Consider the following 21,638-nt stretch of genomic DNA (forward strand, 5'->3'; position numbering starts at 1 on the left):
AAGCTACAGAACCACAATCTGCATTTTAAAAAGATCCCCACCTGATTTGTATATACAATAAAATTTTAAAAGAAAATACCAATGTGCAAAGTTCCTACTTTCAGAAATTCTATCAGGAAAATTAGTAGGTTTAATCTTACTGGAAGTAAAAATTAAACTACTCATTTCGGAAAGGTATGTAAATGGTGTGACATTTGCCATGTGATTAAGTATATCTGAAGTGGTCCCCTCCAGCACTTGTGTCTCATGGTGGATTCTAGGGCTTCCAGCATTGCACAATATCCCAGTCTTGCTCAGTAAGTATCTTGTAGTCTCTCCCCGCTTTTCAGGTTTTGCGTTCAGTTCACATTCTCAGTATAACTCCCAATTATGTGGAACACTAACACTGTATGATAAAGAGCCTACAAGTGGGTGGGAAAGAGGGAGTTTTCTTAGCCTTGAGTCCTCCCGTGTTCTTCTACAGTTAAAAGACACCAAGTCTACATTTTGATCACTCCACTCCTTGGCTGAATCTACTGTATACAAATTGTGCCATGTTTGAGGAGTGAGAGAATTCATAGCTTTTGTATCTTCTTCCTGGAAACATCAGGGATGATTTAGATTATACTTTACTGTTCATCCCTTGCAGAGTATTTCTAGATTCCTTTTAGCAGCAGGATTTCACAATAATCATGAAAATCCCATAAAGTACATGACATTATGTGATTTTCAAAATCTGATTTCTTATGTTCACATGGTGAACTATTTTAAGACTATAGTAAAGCATCCCCATCAGCATATACTACAAAAAATAGGATCTCAGAGTGAGCAAAGAGGATTAAGTAAAGCATCAGTTGACTTTTATAGTCAAAAGAAAAAAAATACCTCTGTGGAGGAAATGATAATGATGTTCCTTATAATTGTTGTGAGAAAAAAACCTACCACCAACTCTAAGAAAGTTATAACCGGCCTAATTAATGTTCGAATTGTTCCTCCTGAGAAACAGACTTTTTTTCTAATGTAAATGGGCTTCCTAGAAAATGTTCTTGTTCATATTTAGTAGTTATTCTATCCTCTTCTACATTGTACTGACATGCAGCACTTGAGAATAGAAAATGAAGGGGTTTTTGTTTCCGCATTTTGGTTTTGGCTTGTTGTTATTCTTACTCATACTGTACAAGTAAGAAGGTAAATTGAAAACACTGACAATTTTTTTCTAAAAGCGTGGATTTTTCAAAACCAGAGCTATATTTCAGTTGAAGATAACCTGATTAAATTTTTAAAAACATATGTGTTTGGTCCATGCAATAGGTGTAGAAAGGTATTTGTAGTTATATTAAAAGTTGTTCCTCTGTTATCTAGGTCATATTGTATTGTATGGTCAGGAATTCTGGTGCCATCACTTTCTAACCATGGGGCCTGGAGCAAGTCATTTAATTTTCCTAAGACTCAGTTTCCTCATCTGTAAAATGGGCCTGAAAATTAAACCTATCTTTTAGGGTTATCTTGAGGACTAAAAAAGATAATATATTTAAAAGTGCTAACAAAGTGCCTGGCCCATAAGAAGAGCCCACATCATGTTAGATATTGCATTGTTTCATTCTTATCACATAGTCATTCAGCCAATTTTGACAGAAATCTCATACACAGAAATCAGTCTGTCCTATTCTGAAATGTAAAATAACTGTATATCCTTAAAACATAATTATTTTCATTCTTTAAAAAAATAAAATGCGGGCCAAGCATGGAGGTTCACGCCTGTAATCCCAGCATTTGGGGGAGGCCAGGTGGGCGGATAGTTTGAGCTCAGGAGTTTGAGAACAGCCTGGGCCATATGGCAGAACGTCATCTCTATAAGAAAAAAAACATTAAATAAATAAGTAAATACCAAAAATTTACCCAAGCATGGTGATGTGTGCCTGTAGTCCTAGCTACTCGAGAAACTGAGGTGAGAGGATCGCTTGAGCTCAGGAGGTTGAGGCTACACTGAGCTATGATTGCATCACTGCACTCCAGCCTGGGTGACAGAGCAAGTCTCTGTCTCAGAAATAAAAGTAAAAAGCAAAATGCAAAACCCTGTAACCTATACCCCCAGCTTGCCTCTTCCTCTTACAGGAGCCAAACATCTTATAAACATGACCTGGCTGCATATCTTTAGTTCATCATCTCTCATCCATTCCTCAGCCTACCAAAAAAAACCGGCTTCTACTCCATTGCAGATCTCTCCTATAAAGATAGACGTTATCTGGTATATTGCCGAGTGCTACATCCAGTCATCACTTTAAGCTCCGATATTCCTGTGCTTTCTGCATCTGCAGCACCTGACTTAACTCTCTTGGATCTCTTCTGCTTGGTGTCCCTCATGATCATCTTCCTTAACCTTCCTTTTAAGTGCTAGCATTCCCAGAATTTCATACTTGGCCTTTTTTTTAAGGTACATATCATGGAATCACTTACCACTCCTTGCTGAGAACTCCTAGGCATATATATATATACCTCCTAGTATGCATACCTCCTAGTATGTTTTCAATAAATTCTCTCAACCAACCTAACAACAATGAGGTATCAGGTAGCATGCTAGGCACAAGGCTTACAATAAAATGTATTTAATCAAAGACCCAAAAGGCTTTAAGAGTCTTTGAAATAGAATCTTATTATTCTGTTTTCATGCATTTCCTTCATTTTCATTCATGCATGACATGATTTTTCTTTGTTGGCTACCATTGCCAGACACCCTGGTATATACCAGATATTCAATGCCTGGGAAAATAGGATAGAAATGAGTTTTTCTTTGCTCAGTGTTGTTTTAATGGTTGCTTCATTGGTTGAATTTGAAATATAAATTAGGAAGGATGTTGAATCCATGTTGTAAATTTTGAATTTGATGTGATGTTGGGCCATGTTGATGAAGAGGTTCTATAGGAGAAGTTGTGAATGAATCTCTGGAGTCTACATGTGATATCATAATTGGAGGGATACCTTTGGAAATAATCAACCTAGAAGCAATTATCTAAATCCACATTCTTCAAGCTTTAACTTAAATCCCAGCCACAACCACAGAATCCCCAGGGGTTTTTTAATGGAAGAACTTTAATTTCTCTGATTCACACTTCCTTAACTCTAGAATTTTTTATTTTAGTTTTCTTTTCTTTTTAATCATTTGTAATAGTCCATTCTCATGCTGCTAATAAAGATGTACCTGAGGCCAGGCATAGTGGGTCACGCCTGTAATCCCAGCACTTTGGGAGGCTGAGGCGGGTGGATCACAGAGTCAAGAGATTGAGACCATCCTGGCCAGCATGGTGAAACCCCGTCTCTACTAAAAATACAAAAATTAGCTGGATGTGGTGGTGTGTGCCTGTCATCCCAGCTACTCGAGAGGCTGAGGCAGGAGAATCGCTTGAACCCAGGAGGTGGAGGTTGCAGTGAGCCAAGATCATAACGCTGCATTCCAGCCTGGTGACGGGGTGAGACTCTAAAAAAAAAAAAAAAAAGATATACCTGAGACTGGGTAATTTATAAAGAAAAGAGGTTTGATTGACTCACAGTTCAACATTTCTGGGGATGCCTCAGGAAACTTACAATCATAGCGGAAGGGGAAGCAGGCATATCCTTCTTCACATGGTGGCAGGAAGGAGAAGTGCCAAGCAAAAGGGGAAAAGCCCCTTATAAAACCATCAGATTGTGTGAGAGCTCACTCACCATCACGAGAACAGCATGGAGATAACCACTCCCATGATTCAGTTACCCCCACCAGGTCCCTCCTACTGCATGTGGGGATTGTGGGAACTACACTTGAAGATGAGATTTGGGTGGGAACACAGCCAAACCATATCATCATTATTCGCTCATCATATATTTGTGGAGAGCAGACTAACTGACAAACACTGTCTAGTCACTGGGGATAATATAGTGACCAAAATAAATGCATTTCTTCCCTTCTGAAACTTTGGTCTAATTGGGAAGTGAGTTGTCAACTGAATAATCATGCAATAATTAGAAGTTACAAATGTCTGATTAAAAAAAGGCCATAATCTATTCTGGGCTCCTGGAGGCCTCCTTGAAGAAGGGACATTTACCATGGACCTGAGGAATGGTTGGTAGTTAGCCATGTGTGGAAAAGAAAGGCCTTCTACCCAGTGAGAAGGCCTTGTGAAAAGATCCTAAGGCAAGGAAAGACTATGGCCTTTTTTTTTTTTTTTTTTGAGGAAGAGAGGAAAGACTTGGGTGACTGGATCATAGTTGACAGCAAGGAGAACAATAGCAGATGAGGAGGGAGACAGAGGCAGGGGTAAGTGATGGTCAAGTTAAATGAATGAACAGCAGTCCAGCCTCAGTCTGACCACCTTCAGACATGAGAACTGCCTGCAGGCAGCACATCCCAATGGAGGGACAATGAGAATTGAAATTGTCCTTTATTATGTTATGCCAAATTTGACTCCTTGAGCCTGACATATAATAAACTGTACCTATTTAAAGTATACAACCTAATAAATTTTGGAACTTGTATATACCTGTGACACCATTACCATTGCAAGTTTATGAAAATGTTCATTGTCCCTGGATGTTTCCTTGTGTTCCTTTTTGGTCCATTCCTCCCAACCACCCCCACCTCCAGACAGCGACTGATCCATCATGCCTCAAACAGTGCCTGGGACATAAAATAAATATTTGTTGAATCAAATAAAAGTGAATTTGTTTGGAGAATTATCTCTTGGTTTGACACTTGGTTGACTGCTCCGTCTTTTCTAGGTATGCAGTGCCATTCAGAATCAGGATTTCACTGTGATCGAAGACTACTGCACTGGCCTCAAAGCCCTGCTTTATCTGAAAAGCATTGAAGAACTACAAGACTGGGATGGACAGAGTCCAGCTACTGTGAGTCACCAGAAAGGGAAACCAGTTCCACGTATAGCTGAACTCATGGACAAGGTATGTGCTTAAATCTCCTGTGTTATTCCTGAGAATTCAGCCTTGGTCAGTTTCTATTTCAGATCTTATTTACCATCTCACATTCTCACTAACAAAGGAAACACAGTGCCTGGTGGATGTGATTTCCTCAGTGTACTCTTTCTGAAGGAGACTTGATTACAGGCATATGATGGGTCTGTGAGTTACCTTTTTATAAAACCAATACAACACAGAATTATATAAAAGGAAAAGACTGAAGTTTGCAGTGTAAAGTGCCTCCGAATTCTTGCTTACTGTGGTGGTGACTGGCATTCTTTCCAGTGGGAGTCTGGAGATTTCTTTATGCTTTCTGGAAATTATAATATTACCTTTCTATTTTCAAGACAATCAAATCACTGTAGTCTTGAATAATGTAAGGAAGTTTTTAAAATTAAAATCTAATCAGTATCTTTTGTAACTCCTTCTGCTGTGTTGTTAAACCTGGGCTCAAAAGGTTATGTCCCAACTTTCTCACTAACTGCTATTTTCCAAGAAATATACACTACATTTACATTTTCTATAATACAGTGATTTTAGCAACTCTGCTAAAACAACATTCAGCATTTTGCCTTTGTATTTCCTTTGTATTATTCTAAATAGACAACCATTGTCAGAAGACATTTCTTGAGCCCTCAATGAAGGGAGGAAAAAATTATAATTCTTAGTCTTTTCAGCTTGTCACTACATCAATAATTAACTTTAAAAAAAGAGAGGCAGTATAAAAAGATTCTTTAAGGAAGCATTTAATAATTCAAATGAATCTTAACTTGAAGCAGGTCACATGAAAAAGAATGGAAAACAAAAGCCCTGGGTACTCTGCCTTGGATGACTGGGTTAGGGACTCAGAAAGAATAAGAGAAACATCATATAATTGACTTATATTTGGCTAGCTTTAGCAGAAAATATCACTTTCCCTCTCCTAACAGATAGCAAAAAAAAAAAAAAAAAAAAAAAAAAAAAAAACCTTCTTCAAGAGTAATGTGTATGATTGCAAGTCCAGTAATGAAAAAAAAAAAAAAAAAAAAAGGAAAAAAAATAAAATCTTACAATGTGGGTTCCAGGAAAATGTCATGATGAATGACTCCATGAGTGGCAATCAAACAGAAAGACTGTGACATTAATATTTATAATATTGTAATTAGCAAGATAGTGCCTAAGCAGCATTATTAGTGTAACTAATCATATTATCATAAACTGACTCTGCAGTATTTAGACAGTGAATGTTCTTGCCTTTATCAATGACTATCAATATCCTAAGGTTGTTTATAACTTAAAAAATTCACAAATGACTTTACATTCATTCAATGTAAATATCTCAAGGAAATTGTCTCTGACATGATAGTTTATGACCATCTATAAAATCATTGTCTCAAATTTGGGTGGTTGCCATGTGAGCTGAAATGTAAGTAGCTGCATTGCACTGTCATGTTTTGTCTTTAAAGGATTTTCACACTCATTTCAAAACTTACATACTCAAATAAAAGATGGGTAATGATGAAGGCACTTGTGTCAATGACATAAATGGAAATTGATTTGGTAATAGTTTGAATCGAGATTCAGACTTTATTTTGTCAAGCTCAGCTTTCATCAGAATTGTAAGTGTAATTTTCAGCATTATCATTTGTTAAAAAAAAAAAAGCAAGATTTTTCTATGTGATTATATTAGTGATTCATTTCTCAACACTAACTTGAGGAATAAGCAGATGGTCTGGTAATAGATTTATGCTTCTGGATTCTCCAATGCAGGCTGACATGACTAAAACAATAGATGATTATTCCCTTTAGATTAATATCCCTAATAGTGAATCAAAGTACTCTGGATCTAGGATACAGGTGATTTCCTAATTGTTCTCTCTTAATGTTGCTGCTGCTTGTGTGTGTGTGTGTGTGTGTGTGTGTGTGTGTGTATGTGCATATGTGTGTGTGTGTGTGTCTGAAAATAACTCATATTGTCCTTTCATTAGCTAAAGAATAGTATGGTGGTCCTCACAGTGTCTGCATACTATAAGGAGATGAGAGAAAATGTAGACACTTTGTAGAAAGACACTCTAGAAGTATCTGGCTTCTTTACACAGGAAAATTTTGTTTGGAAAGTACAATTGCTACCCTGATATTCACTCATAGGTCAGGCTACAATAAACCAGAATAGATATTTAGAAGAAACCCATTACAGTGCAGTGTTTGACAATGGAGAGAAAATGAGACTTGGGCTATGGAAACAAGGATTTGGCCAAGTATGTCATGTTATCTTTCAAGTAATTAACATATTAATATACTCTCCTTATGCTTACCTTACTTATTAACTGATCAAACTACCATAGCAGTGTTTCTTCAGGTGGCTGTTGAAGGGCAGGTAGTTAGATTTTAGTAGACTTATGATGCAAGCCATTTTAATCTGTGCCTGCAAGAAGAGCAAATTCCTGAGAAGAACCATCATCAGCTTTGGCACAAAACAGAGCTGTTGATGTCAAACTCTTGGTGCTTGAAAACCATGCAGCATGCTCGTGAGAAATGTAGGTTCCCAGGCCTCACCAGCATTGACCCTGAGTCAGTGGGTCAGAGGTGTGTTGAGAATCTGCATTTTAACATCGTAATTCTCATGGAGGGATCAAAAAATCTGCATTGTCAGAAGGAATGAAAAAGAGAATAGCAATAGAAAAGTGAGAGATTGAGAAGTCAGCAATGAGCAGAACACAAGCTTGTCTTGATGGAGAAAGTAAACAATAAATAATTTTGAGTTGGAAAAGAAGTGAAATAAAAGAGGCAGGAGAGGAATGCCAGAGAAGCATCACACTCGGTTCCGAATGGCCAGAGGTTGGAAATACCCAATGGAGAAACTGCATGTAGGACAGCAGTTATTACAAAGAGTAAGACTGCTGGGTTTATGTGAAGCTTCCTTATTAGCTAGACAACTTGGGCACGTTACTTAATCTCTCTAAACCTTTTTTATAAAACTGTACAATGAAAATAATTACAATACAGTTCCATAATCCCTCATTAACAATTCTGAAATTCAAAAAATGCTGAAACCAAATGGTTTTACATAATTCATTCGGCAGAAAACCTGGCCTGAACTGATGTGAGACTTGCTATAATCTTTATTCCTCTTAGAGAACATTTAAGTGTTTACTACAGAGAGATTAATGTGCTTGATTCCAGATTGTTACCCCACACCTTGCTGGGGCTGGAGAGGGAGTGTTTGTTAAAATTTGGTATATGTACCATTTTACTTTTCTAAAATCCAAAAGATATTTTTAAATCCATACATCTGGCTCCAAAGGTTTTAACTATGGGCTTGTGAAGATTACTAAAATGAAAATATAATTGCAAATATAACTTTATCCAGAAATGCATCTATAGAGTTGGAGGCAATGTATATATTTTAGTGATTTTAGAAGGTAAAATATTAGTATTTGGAACTTTTAGTTATGGGAAATAAGAGTTATGTTGACATTCTTGCTAAGAAACATGAAAGAAATTGAACAGTCCAATATTTGAACAGCAAATTTTACAACTGGAATAGCATGGAAGAAAATGTATTCACTGTTTGGTGCTTGGGATGAGAACAGGACTCCTAAATACCAGTTGTGAAAGAAAAACAGCAGAGGCCAAAAACTAATGATCACTTGGGATCTGCATGCATTTCTACACACTGTTCCTGACATCTGGAATGGCCTTCCAGTTCTTAAGCATCACTTTCTCTTTGAGCTATCCCCTGACCTTTACAATAGAATTAATGTCTCCTTCTCTTTTTGAACCTTAGTTGTAACCAGTATCACATTGCAGTTGTATTTTTGTAAGTCCTCTTCATTTACTAGAAAATAACCTCACTTTTCTTATCCATCTTTGTATGCCAGTTCCCTAGACATGCACTGAACACGGTAATGCCTTAATAACCATTGATTGAAGAAGTGAAGTAATGACTACATGAATGTTGAAAGAAAAAAGCTTATTGGTAACATTAAGAATTAGTAGTCACTTGACTTACCAAGCCATTACTTTTTCCGTTACATCAGAAATGAAAAGAATGTGTAAAGAAACAACCTTTGAACTTAAAGTTCCTTTTTATGTGTGAGTCTAGTTTGGTAAAAATAACATGGAAAAAGTCAGAATAGAAGGAGTGAGATAGACAGGTGAGCAACCTTTATGCCTTCTTGACTTGGCAAAATATGCCTAGATTATAAGCTTCTTGAGGTCCTAGAACCCAGGCTGTGTGCCAGTGCCTAACGCAATGTCTACCATGTAGGAGTAATGGCATGGTAGCTGAATTGAACGTACTGATCAATCATTAATATATTTTTAGGATCTACCTTAAATGTTGCTTCTTTTGGAAGGCTGTCTATGACCCTCTGCCTTGGCCTCCAGGAAAGTCAAATCACTCCTTTTCTTTTTCTTACAGCCCATGGTTCCTATAGCTAGTATTGCAAGTACTGCATTTTCTTTTAATTGTATATCTTCTTGTCCATTGCTGCAGGTCATTACAAGCATTTTGAAAGAAAGATAATATCTTATTCATACTGGAGTTTTGAAGCACCTAACACAATGCTACATGCTTATAGAATTAAATTGCATGAATTACCTGTTGTGTCCTTATTTAGGAGGAAAAAAGAAAGCCAATGTATAATTAAAATTCCAGCTAGATCCTTTTAAGAATAGCAGCAGTCATTTTAGAAGAAAACAATAAACCTGCCAAATTGCTGTACTTTCAGTAGGTATTTAAAAATGATGAAATACATATTGGTGATATTAATAAATGAACATAATCTGTGCTCATTAAGAGGCTCTCATTAGGTTAAAATCAGAAATGCTGCTGTCATGGTGGTTGTACAGCAACTCTGAAAACAAGAATTTGTTTTGATAATAGAAACCAAAATTATATCCATATGACCAGATACATTATTCTCAGTTATTGATAAAACAATTCTAAAATTCATATGGAACCAAAAAAGAGTCCAAATAGCCAAAGCAAATTTGACAAAAAGAACAAAGCTGGAGTCATCACATTACCTGACCTCAAATGATACAATTAGGCTGTAGTAACAAAAACAGCATGGTACTGGTATAAAAATAGATATATGGATCAATGGAACAGAATGGAGAACCCAGAAATAAAGCCACATATCTACAGCCAACTGACGTTTGACAAAGTTGACAAAAAGCATACACTAGAACAAGGGCACCTTTTTCAATAAATAGTGCTGGGATGATTGGATTGCCATATGCATACAAATTGAATTGTACTCCTATCACTAACCATATTTAAAAATGCACCCAAAATCATTCATCAAAGATTTAAATGTAAGATCTGAAACTATAAAAATACTAGAAAAAAATGTAAGGAAAACTCTTCTGGGCATTAATCTAGGCAAAAATAATTATGACAAAGACCTCAAAGCAAATGCAACAAAACTGAAAATAGACAAATGGGACTTAAAGTAAAAAGCCTCTACACAGCAAATGAAATAATTGGGATAACAGAGGGCCTACAGAATGGGAGAAAATATATGCAAACTACGTATCCAGCAGGGGACTGTCACCCAGAATTTACAAAGAACTCGAACAAGTCAACAACAACAAAGAAATAACCCCTATTAAAAAGTAGGCAAAGGACATGAACAGACATTTTGCAAAAGAAGACAAACCCCATCAAGCATATGAAAAACTGTTCAACATCACTAATCATCAGAGAAATGTAAAATAAAACCACAATGAGATATTATCTTACACCAGTCAGAATGGCTCTTATTAAACAGTCAAAAAATAATAGATATTGGTGAGGATGTGGGGGAAAAAAAGGGAATGTTTATACATTTTTGGTGGGAATGTAAATTAGTTTAAACCCTGTGGAAAAGAATATACAGATTTCTCAGAGGACTAAAAATAAAACTACCATTCAATTCAGCAATCGCGCTACTGGGTTTATATCCAAAGGAAAAGACATCACTACATCAAAAAGATACTTGCATTCATAGGTTTATGGCAGCACTGTTCACGATAGCAAAGATATGGAATAAAGCTAAATGTACGTTGACAGATAATAAAGAAAATGTAGAATACTATTCAGCCATAAAAAAAGAATGAAATAATGTCTTTTACAGCAACATGGATGGATCTTGAAGTCATTATCTTTTTTTAACTTTTTTAACTTATTTTTTTTTTTGTATTTATGTATTTGAGACACAGTCTTGCTCTGTCAGCCAGACTGAAGTGCAATAATGGCACGTTCTCGGCTCCCTGTAACCCTGCCTCTCAGGTTCAACTGATTGTCTTGCCTCAGCCTCCCAAGTAGCTGGGATTACAGGCGCCTGTCACCACGCCCAACTAATTTTTGTATTTTTAGTAGAGACAGGGTTTCTCCATGTTGGCCAGGCTGGTCTCAAGCTGCTGACCTCAAGGGATCCACTCACCTCAGCTTCCCAAAGTTCTGAGCTTACAAGCATGAGCCACTGCGCCCTCTGGAGGCCATTATTTTAAGTGAAACAACTCAAGAAAAGAGAGTCAAATACTGTATGTTCCCACTTGTGAGTGGAAGCTAATTAATGTGTACACATGCACATAGAGTGTGGAATAATAGTCATTGGAGACTCAAAACAGTGGGAGGGTAGAAGCAGGGTGTAGGATGAGGAATTGGGTAGAAGTAGGATGTGAGATGAGGAATTGCTTAATGGGTACAATGTACATTATTCATGTGATGATTACACTAAAAGCTCAAACTTCACCACTATGCAATATCTCCATGTAACAAAACTGCACTTGTACCTCTTAAATTTATACTAATAAAAAAACTGAAATAACACAATTTCATAAAACTATTGTTATATGGTTGTGGTAATATTGTATGTAGATATCTAATTATCTGTTTTTTTCTTTTCTGGCAAGTTATTCAACACAGAGAATAAAGCAGTGTCCAAAGAAATGGATAAATGTCAACAGCAAGATCCTTACCAAATGCATAATGACAGTCTCACAAGAGGATACTATAATTTCCTATTTACAACTTTAAAAGTTTTGTATCTTCTATGCCACTTATTTTTCCTTATTGAAATATAAATTACCTAGAGGAAAAATACAGAGGTCTTAAATGAACCATTTGACAAGTTGTGACAAACACATATATCCGTGAAATCCTCATCTCTGCCAAAGCATGCAACATTGCCAACACCTCAGAAGATGCTTTGTGCACTTTTCCAGCCATTACCTCTTCCTTTGCCACCACCAGACGCAAATACCATCTAACACCTGTCACCGTAGATTAGTTGGTTCATGTTTTTTAGCATCACATAAATGAAATTCTACAGAATATGTATTTTTGTGCGTGTGGCAACTTTCATTCGCTACAATATTGCGGAGATTTTTTCATATTATTGTAGGTATTAGTTTACTTTTGTTGGTAAATAATACTATATTTTATTAAAATACCACAATTTATTTACTCAAAATTATATTTAGGCTGTTTTTAATTTTTTGGTGTAATGAATATTTTTACTATAAACATACTTGCATAACTCTTTTTGTGAACATGTTTTCATTTCTCTTAGCTAGTACATAGGAGTATAATTTCTCAGTCATAAGGTGGATGCATAAGTTTTACAAGAAGCTTCCAAACAGATGTCCAAAGTGGCTTTATTATTTCACAGTCCTACCAACTGTGGGTGGGTGTTTGGTTCTTCTATGTTCCAGCCACCTTTTGATATTCTCAGTCTTTTTAGTTTCAGCTATTCTAGTACGTATGTATTGGTATCTCACTGTGATTTTAATTTTCATCTCCCTAATAAGATGATGTAACACTTCTTTATGTTCTTATTGGCCATCCGTGTATCTTCCTCTGTGGAGTGTCTATTCAAATATTTTGCCCATTTTTTAATTTTTTAATTGAGTTTTAGGAGTTCTTAATGTATTCTGGTTATAAGTCCTTAGATCAGCAAAAGCATTTGACAAAATCCAAAATCCAAACATAATAATGGCCTTCAGCAATTCATTAATAGAAGGAAACGTCTACAAAAGTTCTATAGCTAGTATCATACTTAATGTTGAAAGGATAAATTATTTTCTCTTAAGATCAAGAGCTGGGCAAGAATGTCCATTCTTTCTACGTCTATACTTCTATTCAGTATTGTACTGGAAGTCCTAACCAGTGCAATAAGATCATAAAAATAAAGAAATGATATCTAGATTGGAAAAAAAATGGGCTTACACTCTCTTTATTTGCAGATGGTAAGATTGTATACATAGAAAATACTAAAGAACCTATAAATACACTATTAAAATAATAAGTGAATTTAACGAAGTTTCATAATACAAAAACAATATACAAAAATAGTTCTGTTCTACATGAACAATTGGAACAATGAACTGAAAATTAAAATTCTTACATGTCATTTACAATGGCATCTAAAAACTATAAAATACTTAGGAACAAATTAAAATATATGTAATATCTGCACTGAAAGAAGAATTGCTTTCACAGCCATGTGAATACATGAAGCCAACAAGCATATGAAAAGAAGCTCAGTGTCACTAATCATTAGAGAAATACACATAAAACCACATTCAGATACCATCTCTTACCAATCAGAATGGCTATTAATAAAAAGTCAAAAAATAATAGATACTGGTGAGGTTGCATAGAAAACAGAATGCTTGTACACTGTCCGTGGGAGTGCAAATTAGTTCAACCATTGTGGAAAGCAGTGTGTTGGTTCCTCAAAGAGCTAAAAATAGAACTGCTATTCTACCCAGCAATTCCACTGCGGAATATATACCCAAAGGAACAGAAATTATTCTACCATAAAGACGCATGAACACGTATGTTTATTGCAGCACTATTCACAATAGCAAAGACATTAAATCAACCTAAATGGCCATCAGTGACAGACTGGATAAAGAAAATGTGGTACATATACACTATGGAATACTATGCAGCCATAAAAAGGAACGAGACTGTGTCTTTTGTGGGAGCATGGATGGAGCTGGAGGCCATTATCCTTCGCAAACTTATGCAGGAACAGAAAACTAAACACTGCATGTTCTCACTCATAAGTGGGAGCTAAATAATGAGAATACATGGACACAAAGAGGGTAACAGCAAACACTGGGGCCTACTTGAGGATGGAAGGTGCAAGGAGGGAGAGGATCAGGAAAAAAATAACTACTGGGTACTAGGCTTAATACCTGAGTGACAAAATAACCTGTATAGTGAACCCCCATGACACAAGTTTACCTTTATTACAAACCTGCATATGTACCCTTGCATCTAAAATAAAAGTTAAGAACTGCTGAAGAAAAATTGAAGAACACTTAAATCAATGGTAAGATATATTAAGATGTTATTTCTCACTGGATTGATCTGTATACACATCATAATCCCAATCAAAATTCCAACATGTGTTTTTTAGAAATTGACAAGTTACGCTAAAATTTACACTGGAATTCAGACAAACTAGAATAGCCAAAACAATCTTGAAAAAGGAGAACAAAGTGGAAGGTGGGAGAATTTGTACTATCTGCCTTCAAGATTTTCTATAAATCTACAGTAATCAAGCAAGTGTGTTTGGGTGTCAGGGTAGACAAATAGATCAATGGAATGGATAGAAAGTCCAGAAATAAACCCACACATATACACTAAATTGATTTTTGACAGAGTTGCAAAAGCAATCCAATGGAGTAAAGAAACCTGTTTCAATAAATAGTACTGGAATTAATGGATACCCATATTAAAAAATGAACCTCATATCTACCTCTCACAGGACAAAAAAGTAATTTTAAATATATCATACAAAAAGTAAACTCTTTTATAAGGTAAGAGTATACGATTTTTTTTTTAGAGTTTTAGATTCACAGCAAAATTGAACAGAAGGCATATATTCCTTGCCTTCAAACTGTACATTTTTAAAAGAAAACATTAAGTAAATATCTTTATAACCTTGGGGAAAGGAAAAATGTCTTGGACAGGATACCAAAAAAACACTAACCATACAAGAAAAAATAGATGAATTATGCTTCGTCGCAATTAACTTATGCTCATCAAAAGATACAATTTAAAAAATGAAAACTCAAGTCACAGATTGGGAGAAAATATTCATATACTTGTATCTCATGAAGAACTTGCACCCAGAATAAATGTATGATAATGTTTTCAAAATGTAAACTTTAATCATTAGAAAATTTAATTTTATCGATGAGTATATATAATCTTAAAATGGAAAATCTATGATGAAGACCTGCTGGTAGGCTCTTGCAGTTTACTCCTATGTGTCTATGATAACGTTTTTGGGAGACTTTTTTTTTTTTACCGTAATGACTGTTCTTGGAGCTAACCCAGAAAAGAGGAGAAGGGAAGGGGATGAAAGCCATTTTTCTTCAAGTTCATTGTATGGCCGTGTATTTCTTGTCCATGTTATCTTCTCCCATTGCAGCTTTGTCCCCGCAGTTATTCTTCCTGGGACTGTCAGACAGTTACATTATATTGTTAGAAAAGTTCCAGATGATATTTACATTTCTATCAGTTATTTGGGTAATGATTTGATATAAAATATATTATTGAGGTCACTTTCTATGATTGTAGTCAGATCACATGAGGCTACATATTTTTTATTGTTTTAGTTCATTTCATAGGGCAGGAGGAAGGAAAATAAAAAACAAAACACCAGTCCCTGAAAGTTCAAACGTTCAAATTTATCAGATCAGAATGTATGGCATACATGTTATGGAGACTTAATCTACATCTCAATATCATCAGATGGTTTGACTAATATCTTAAGTAGGATGCTGGAGTGTCAAATATCCTGTAAAAATAAGATAGACACCTGTTTTATAAATGGTGATTATTCCTCCTTAAAAGCAAAAAATGTTGGATAAAATTTGACAGCCCTATCTTGTTCTGAGCTTCTGATCATCTCATCAGTGTGTGATGATCCCACAAATAAGTCAATGTGCTGTAGTCAAAAGCTTACCACAGAAGGAGAGTGCTTGGAACCCAGCAGGTCTGAGTTTAAATCCAGGCATGATGCCTTACTACCGGGTGAGCTTGGAACAGCTACATGGATCCCACAATCCTCCATTTATGTAAAAACAAACTGAGATGATGATAGCTATTTTGTAGTACTTTGTAAAGATTAGAAATCGTATATGTACACAGAAGTCTTCTGTGATAAAAAAGAGAAATCCTGTATCTAAAGTATATAGCATGTAGTTGTAAGCAATCAATACATGGCAGTTGCTATTATAAGTATTCGTAACATGGAGATGCATAGATAGATACGCAATTTGGGGTAATTCTGAATATGTGATATATTCATATCCAAAATATATTGGTAATATTGGGGTATATAGAAACATTTCAGCAATACTTATAAGTTGATTTCTTCTCTCCTTTGTGCAGATTTTTCAGGTGGTACTTACAAATTGTTTTTAGAAGTTCTCTTAACCTATTAATACCATGATTTTACTACCTTAGTTTTGTTTAATCTGATCAAAAGTTAGCATCTTTGTCTTTTGAAGCACCTCCTATCACGAAAAGCTTCTAAATAATTCAGAAGTGTTCACTTTCCAGGTAAAATGGAGATAAATTAATTAACTTTAGGTTTGGGCAGTGAACTGTCATAAGTAGTCCATCATTCTTCCTAAAATAGGCAGAAAGGAGGTGTCTACTGCTGTTGCCAAAAGTTAACATCTGAATTTAACATGAACCGTTAGTGGAGGGGCTGTTGGGAGTCCCTCAAGTTATGGGAAGAGGTAGTTTTGCATTGCTTATAACCAGAATAGCTTGTGAAGTCCTATAAGCCTCCCCAGCTTGGTTTCTCTCATCCCAGGGGTAAGTTGGTTCATTTTACAGCACAGCTCTAATCATTTGGTAGTACCTGCTGGGAGCCCTGTATAGAGGAAGCTTGTGATGCAAAGCCTAACCCAGCAGAGGTGTGTGATCAACTGTCAGTGCCTGCATGGACATTGAGATATAGGATGAGATAGTACAGAACATGGATTTCCACTTTCCTGTCTGAGTGTGGAGTACCAACAGGTCACCGGGTCTAGGAATTTGGGCAGCAATGTGCTTTTTGAATCTGTAGCCACTACAACTGCCTTATCACAATCCACCATTGCATGCCTGAAATAAAATGTAAACCATACAACATTTTCATTGTGATGTCATTCTCCCATAAGTTCCTTCCTTTTGTCCATCATGCATATACAAATTATGATTCCACATTTCTCCTTACTACATCAAATTGATATCTAATTGCCAAATACAAATGCAATTACTTCTTTTGTCACATCCATGGAGGTGGTTAGGTATAATTCCTCATACTTCATCCAATATAACTACTTTAATCAGAATGCACCTTATTAATATTAATTATATACTTAAAACTTGTATAAAAGTGCTTTTCATATTCAACACAAGTTGTCCACATTAATTCTGATGTTACTTTTAAACCATGAAAAAAAATGAGGATTGTTCTTGTTCTGGGTGGAGATTGAAGATTTAAAAAGAAATCGTTACTATATCCGTGTAAGTTAAAACTTGAATTCAAATTCTAGCTTTGAATTCATGCTATACCTTTCCTTCTATGATCTTTACAAAATCAGTGGACATTTATAGCAAACCAGTTAGCTTTGTTCCCAATCCTCATTTTATGGAATAAAGAAAATACCTCTCTGTAATTTTGAGCTATGCCCCTGATACTCTTCCTGAGAAAAACAAGTATTTGTTATATCTCCCGTTAAGCCTATCTGCTCACTTGAATAAAGGGAATATTAGTTTGAAGATATAATTTTCTGGTAATTATAGGAGTCAAAGGAGTCATTTTGATAATGTAAAGAGTCAACAGAAATTATAATTATATTGAGCTTTATGCCAATTTGTCCTCATCTAAGATTTCAGGGGAAAAAATTGAAATGTCTGCTGTTTGGAATAATAAAAGGGGGATTTAATTTACCAAACAAAACAAACCATAATTAAATTTATTTTTAGCTTCAAGATGATATAGATCATAACTGATATTGAACCACTTTACCCAAACCCTGGGAGCTTAGGAAGAATAGGTGAGGATATCTTCAGTTGCCCTGAATAATTGGCATTCTCACACTTAACCAAATCAGTTTAGACATTCAGATGAAATATCCATCTCCTTTCCTTTTCTTCTTAGAAACCTGGTTACTCTATTTGGTTACCCATATTGATCTAGTTAACCACCTAATTATCAAATATCCACTCTATTTTGTGCAGTATAATCTTAAAAAGCAATGTTATTGGTAGCTCAAATCCATGCCCTATAATAGTTCTGTGCTTCTTAGTCACAGGTGACCCCTCGAAATGTGTCTGAGAAGATGTGACTACAACGTGCACAGAAAATGTGACTAATGTTACACTGAGAAGCCTTTGATTTGCAGCTTCAGGCACTGTTTGTGAAGTGCCTCATAGACTGGAAGTGCCCTGAAGCCTTCACTCCCAGCCCTTACACCATGCTGGCCACTCTGCTGTGGATTGTTTCACTGTCAAGACTGTGCCTTTTGAAGATTTGTTGCAATACATCTTTAAAGCATTTCGCTTGTCTTCCCTACTTATCAATTTTATCCCATTTCATCTCAAACTATAGAGCCTTTTCTAGGTCTTGTGCTGGCCGTTAGTCTCTTCATTTGCTCAGCCCAGCCCAGCTGAGCTGAAGAATGTCACCCACCCATGATCAGGCTATCGATCTGGGCGTCTTTCAAACCCTAAATGTTACCAAGTCTTTCTTTCCACTTAATGTAAGTCCCAAGTGAAACAAACAAAGGCAAACACATGGTATTTGTGGTAATCCAGTCCTCCTAGGAAAATAAAATGATTCCAGTGCTAATGTGTATAATCTTCACTGAGATATAGAGTAAGGCTGGAAGGCCATCTAACTGCATGCTTTTGGCATTTGTGGTAGATTTTGCTAGTGCTTGCTAATATTTTCTATTCTTTGTCCCCTCTGGTTTTATAAGACAGGCAAACCTCCATGCCCCTTGGTGTTCCATATAAGTAAGTGACTTACTTTAGTCAATGAAATGTGAGCAAAGTGTAGTGTATGACTCTTTTGGCTGGAAGCATTTAAGCACTAGCACTCAGTTCCCCCTACTCCCTTCCTCTGCCACGATGAACACTGAAGTCTCATGCTGAGATGGTGGCAACATAAAATGGATGGCCTAGATGGTCAGATACCATGTATTAGCACAGCTAGAGACACAGCAGACTTTTTTTGAGTAAGAAAGGAACTTTTATTTTGTTAAGCCACTAAGATTTAAGGGTCTATTATTACCACAGTACAACCAGCCTATGAGGATTAATATAGAATTCCAGATAAATTGTAACTGTTTCCAGAGGGGTAGCCGGCTCTTTAGCCCTGTGAAAAATTATGAAATGGAAAAGTTCATTTGTATGGTTAGATTTTGTGCCCCCACCCAAATCTCATCTTGAATTTTAACCCCCATAATCCCCATGTGTCAAGGGTGGAACCTGGTGAAAGTTCATTTATATGGTTAGATTTTGTGTCCCCACCCAAATCTCATCTTGAATTGTAACCCCCATAATCCCCATGTGTCAAGGGTGGGACCTGGTGAAAGTTCATTTATATAGTTAGATTTTGTGTACCTACCCAAATCTTATCTTGAATTGTAACCCCCATAATCCCCATATGTCAAGGGTGGAACCTGGTGAGAGGTGATTGGATCATGGGGGCAGTTTCCTCCATGCTGTTCTTGTGATAGTGAGTATGTTCTCACAAGATCTGATAGTTTTATAAGGGGTTCTTCCCTCTTCACTCTTCTCTTGCCTGCCACCATGTAAGATGTGCCTTTGCTTCCCTCTCGCCTTCTGCCACAATTGTAAGTTTCCCGAGCCCTCCCCAGCTGTGCAGAATTGTAAGTCAACTAAACCTCTTTTATAAATTACCCAGTCTCTGTTATATGTCTTTATAGCAGTGTGAGAATGGACTAATACACTCATTTTTTGTGTTCTTCACTTCCTATCCTGCACTCCTTCCCATCTGCAAGTAGCTGGTGCTGTAGTGCAGTTTCCCATTATATCACTCCACTAGTAGTCTGACCTCTCCTGTCAGAGTGCTCCAGGCTACCACATAGCCTTTCTTTCCATAACATATAGCTAAGATGTTTATTCCCTCATTGTGCCTATGCTATGGTCTGAATGTTTGTGTCCCCCCAAAATTCATTTGTTAAAATCTTAACTACCAAGGTGATGCTATTAGGAGGTGGGGCCTTTGGAAGGTCTTAAAATTAGTGTCCTTATAAAAGTGACCCCAGAGAGATCCCTTGCCCCTTCCACCATGTGAAGATACAGTGAGAAGGTGCCATCTGTATGGAAGCAGGCCATTCCCAGATACCAAGTCCCAGGGTCTCAGTCTTGAACTTTCCAGCCTCCAGAATGGTGAGAAATAAATGTTTGTTGTTTATAAGCCACCAAGTTTATGGTATTTTATTGTAGCAGCCTGAACAGACTAAGACAGCCTGCCTTTAAATCAGTTAGGAGGATATCCAGCAATTGGCCTCATCCAACTGTGGAACCAAGAAGAGTGTGCACCTTACTCATGGTTTCTGTCTTGTAAGCAGTAAGCCTTGGACAATATACATACTTTCTCTTAGCCCGTATTTCCTGATCCAAATATATCTCATAGAAATGTCAGAAAAAAAAAAAAGAAATAATAGTCCAAATTTCTTTTTCCCCTCACAGTTCAGGTTCTAGAAAATGTCATCTCTACTCACTGTCCTTCATGTCTTACTTGCTTTTCTGTCTTCAGCTAATCAAGGTTAGATTTCTACCCACTGGCAACCCCCAAAATCACTAAACATGCTCCTGCTAAAGTTGAGTTGTTTACTACTGATCACCCAATCCAGTAGATACTTCCCAGTCTTTATTCTGCAAAATCTGTGTTACATTCAACAACTGACTACTCCTTCATACATGAAATGTCTTCTTTGACTTTTAAACACACTTTTCTCCTATGTCTCTATTACTTTTTTCAAGGAAACAATCGTTAGTACCTCGTATATGCTGGTCATTATAGATGCAAACATTAATAATAATATAATTAATTGTGCCCTTAAAAGGATCACAGACTGTGTGGAAATTGAACACTTAAATAGTTATTTATAATATAGTGTGATAATTGCAATTATAGAGATACACACAGACAGCAGGGGAAGAGCTTGAGAATGTACTCCAGGATAAGGCATAAAACTTGGCAAAGGCCTGGAGATAAACAATATTTCTGTGTGTGAAGAGAAACTTCTTGGAGTTAATCTTTTAGGACACCCCCCCCCACACACACACACACACACATTTTTGTCTCTTAAATACTGGTATTCCCTTGTTCCATCTGTGGCTCTTATATTACTGTATGCTCATTTGACCCCTGAAGCCAATTTGACTCTCTTTATTGTTATCTTCCAAATCTGTACTCTCACCAAAGACTTCCCTGTGGACCCTACACATTCCTATATCCAGCTTTCTGGTGGATTTTAATACCCAACATCCCAGTTCAGTGCTCTTTCTGCAACCTCAGAGTAAAACAACAGTAGTGATTATCCCTGACAATTATATAAGCACTTTATAATTTACAAAGCACTTTGGCATACATTATCTCACCAGCTGCTTCCTTAATGTAATAGCAGCAGTGGGCAAAAAACCGTGTCACTGCCGACAGCTCTTTTCTGACCTTGGTCTCCCAGCCCCA

General features: G+C 36.5%; 1 protein-coding gene across 4 annotated transcripts in view; it reads left to right on the top strand.

The window, feature by feature from the left end:
- The window catches only part of DPYD (dihydropyrimidine dehydrogenase), an 860,002-nt gene that overhangs the window by 734,113 nt on the left and 104,251 nt on the right, over nt 1-21,638 (top strand). For all 4 annotated transcript variants that reach the window (XM_077987630.1, XM_015145562.3, XM_077987644.1 and 1 more), the window contains one exon: nt 4,732-4,911. In XM_077987630.1, the coding sequence (XP_077843756.1) occupies nt 4,732-4,911 (180 nt within the window). The remainder of the gene's footprint in view (nt 1-4,731; nt 4,912-21,638) is intronic.

This window comes from Macaca mulatta, chromosome 1, assembly GCF_049350105.2.
Source record: "Macaca mulatta isolate MMU2019108-1 chromosome 1, T2T-MMU8v2.0, whole genome shotgun sequence".
Classification (NCBI taxonomy): Eukaryota; Metazoa; Chordata; class Mammalia; order Primates; family Cercopithecidae; genus Macaca; species Macaca mulatta.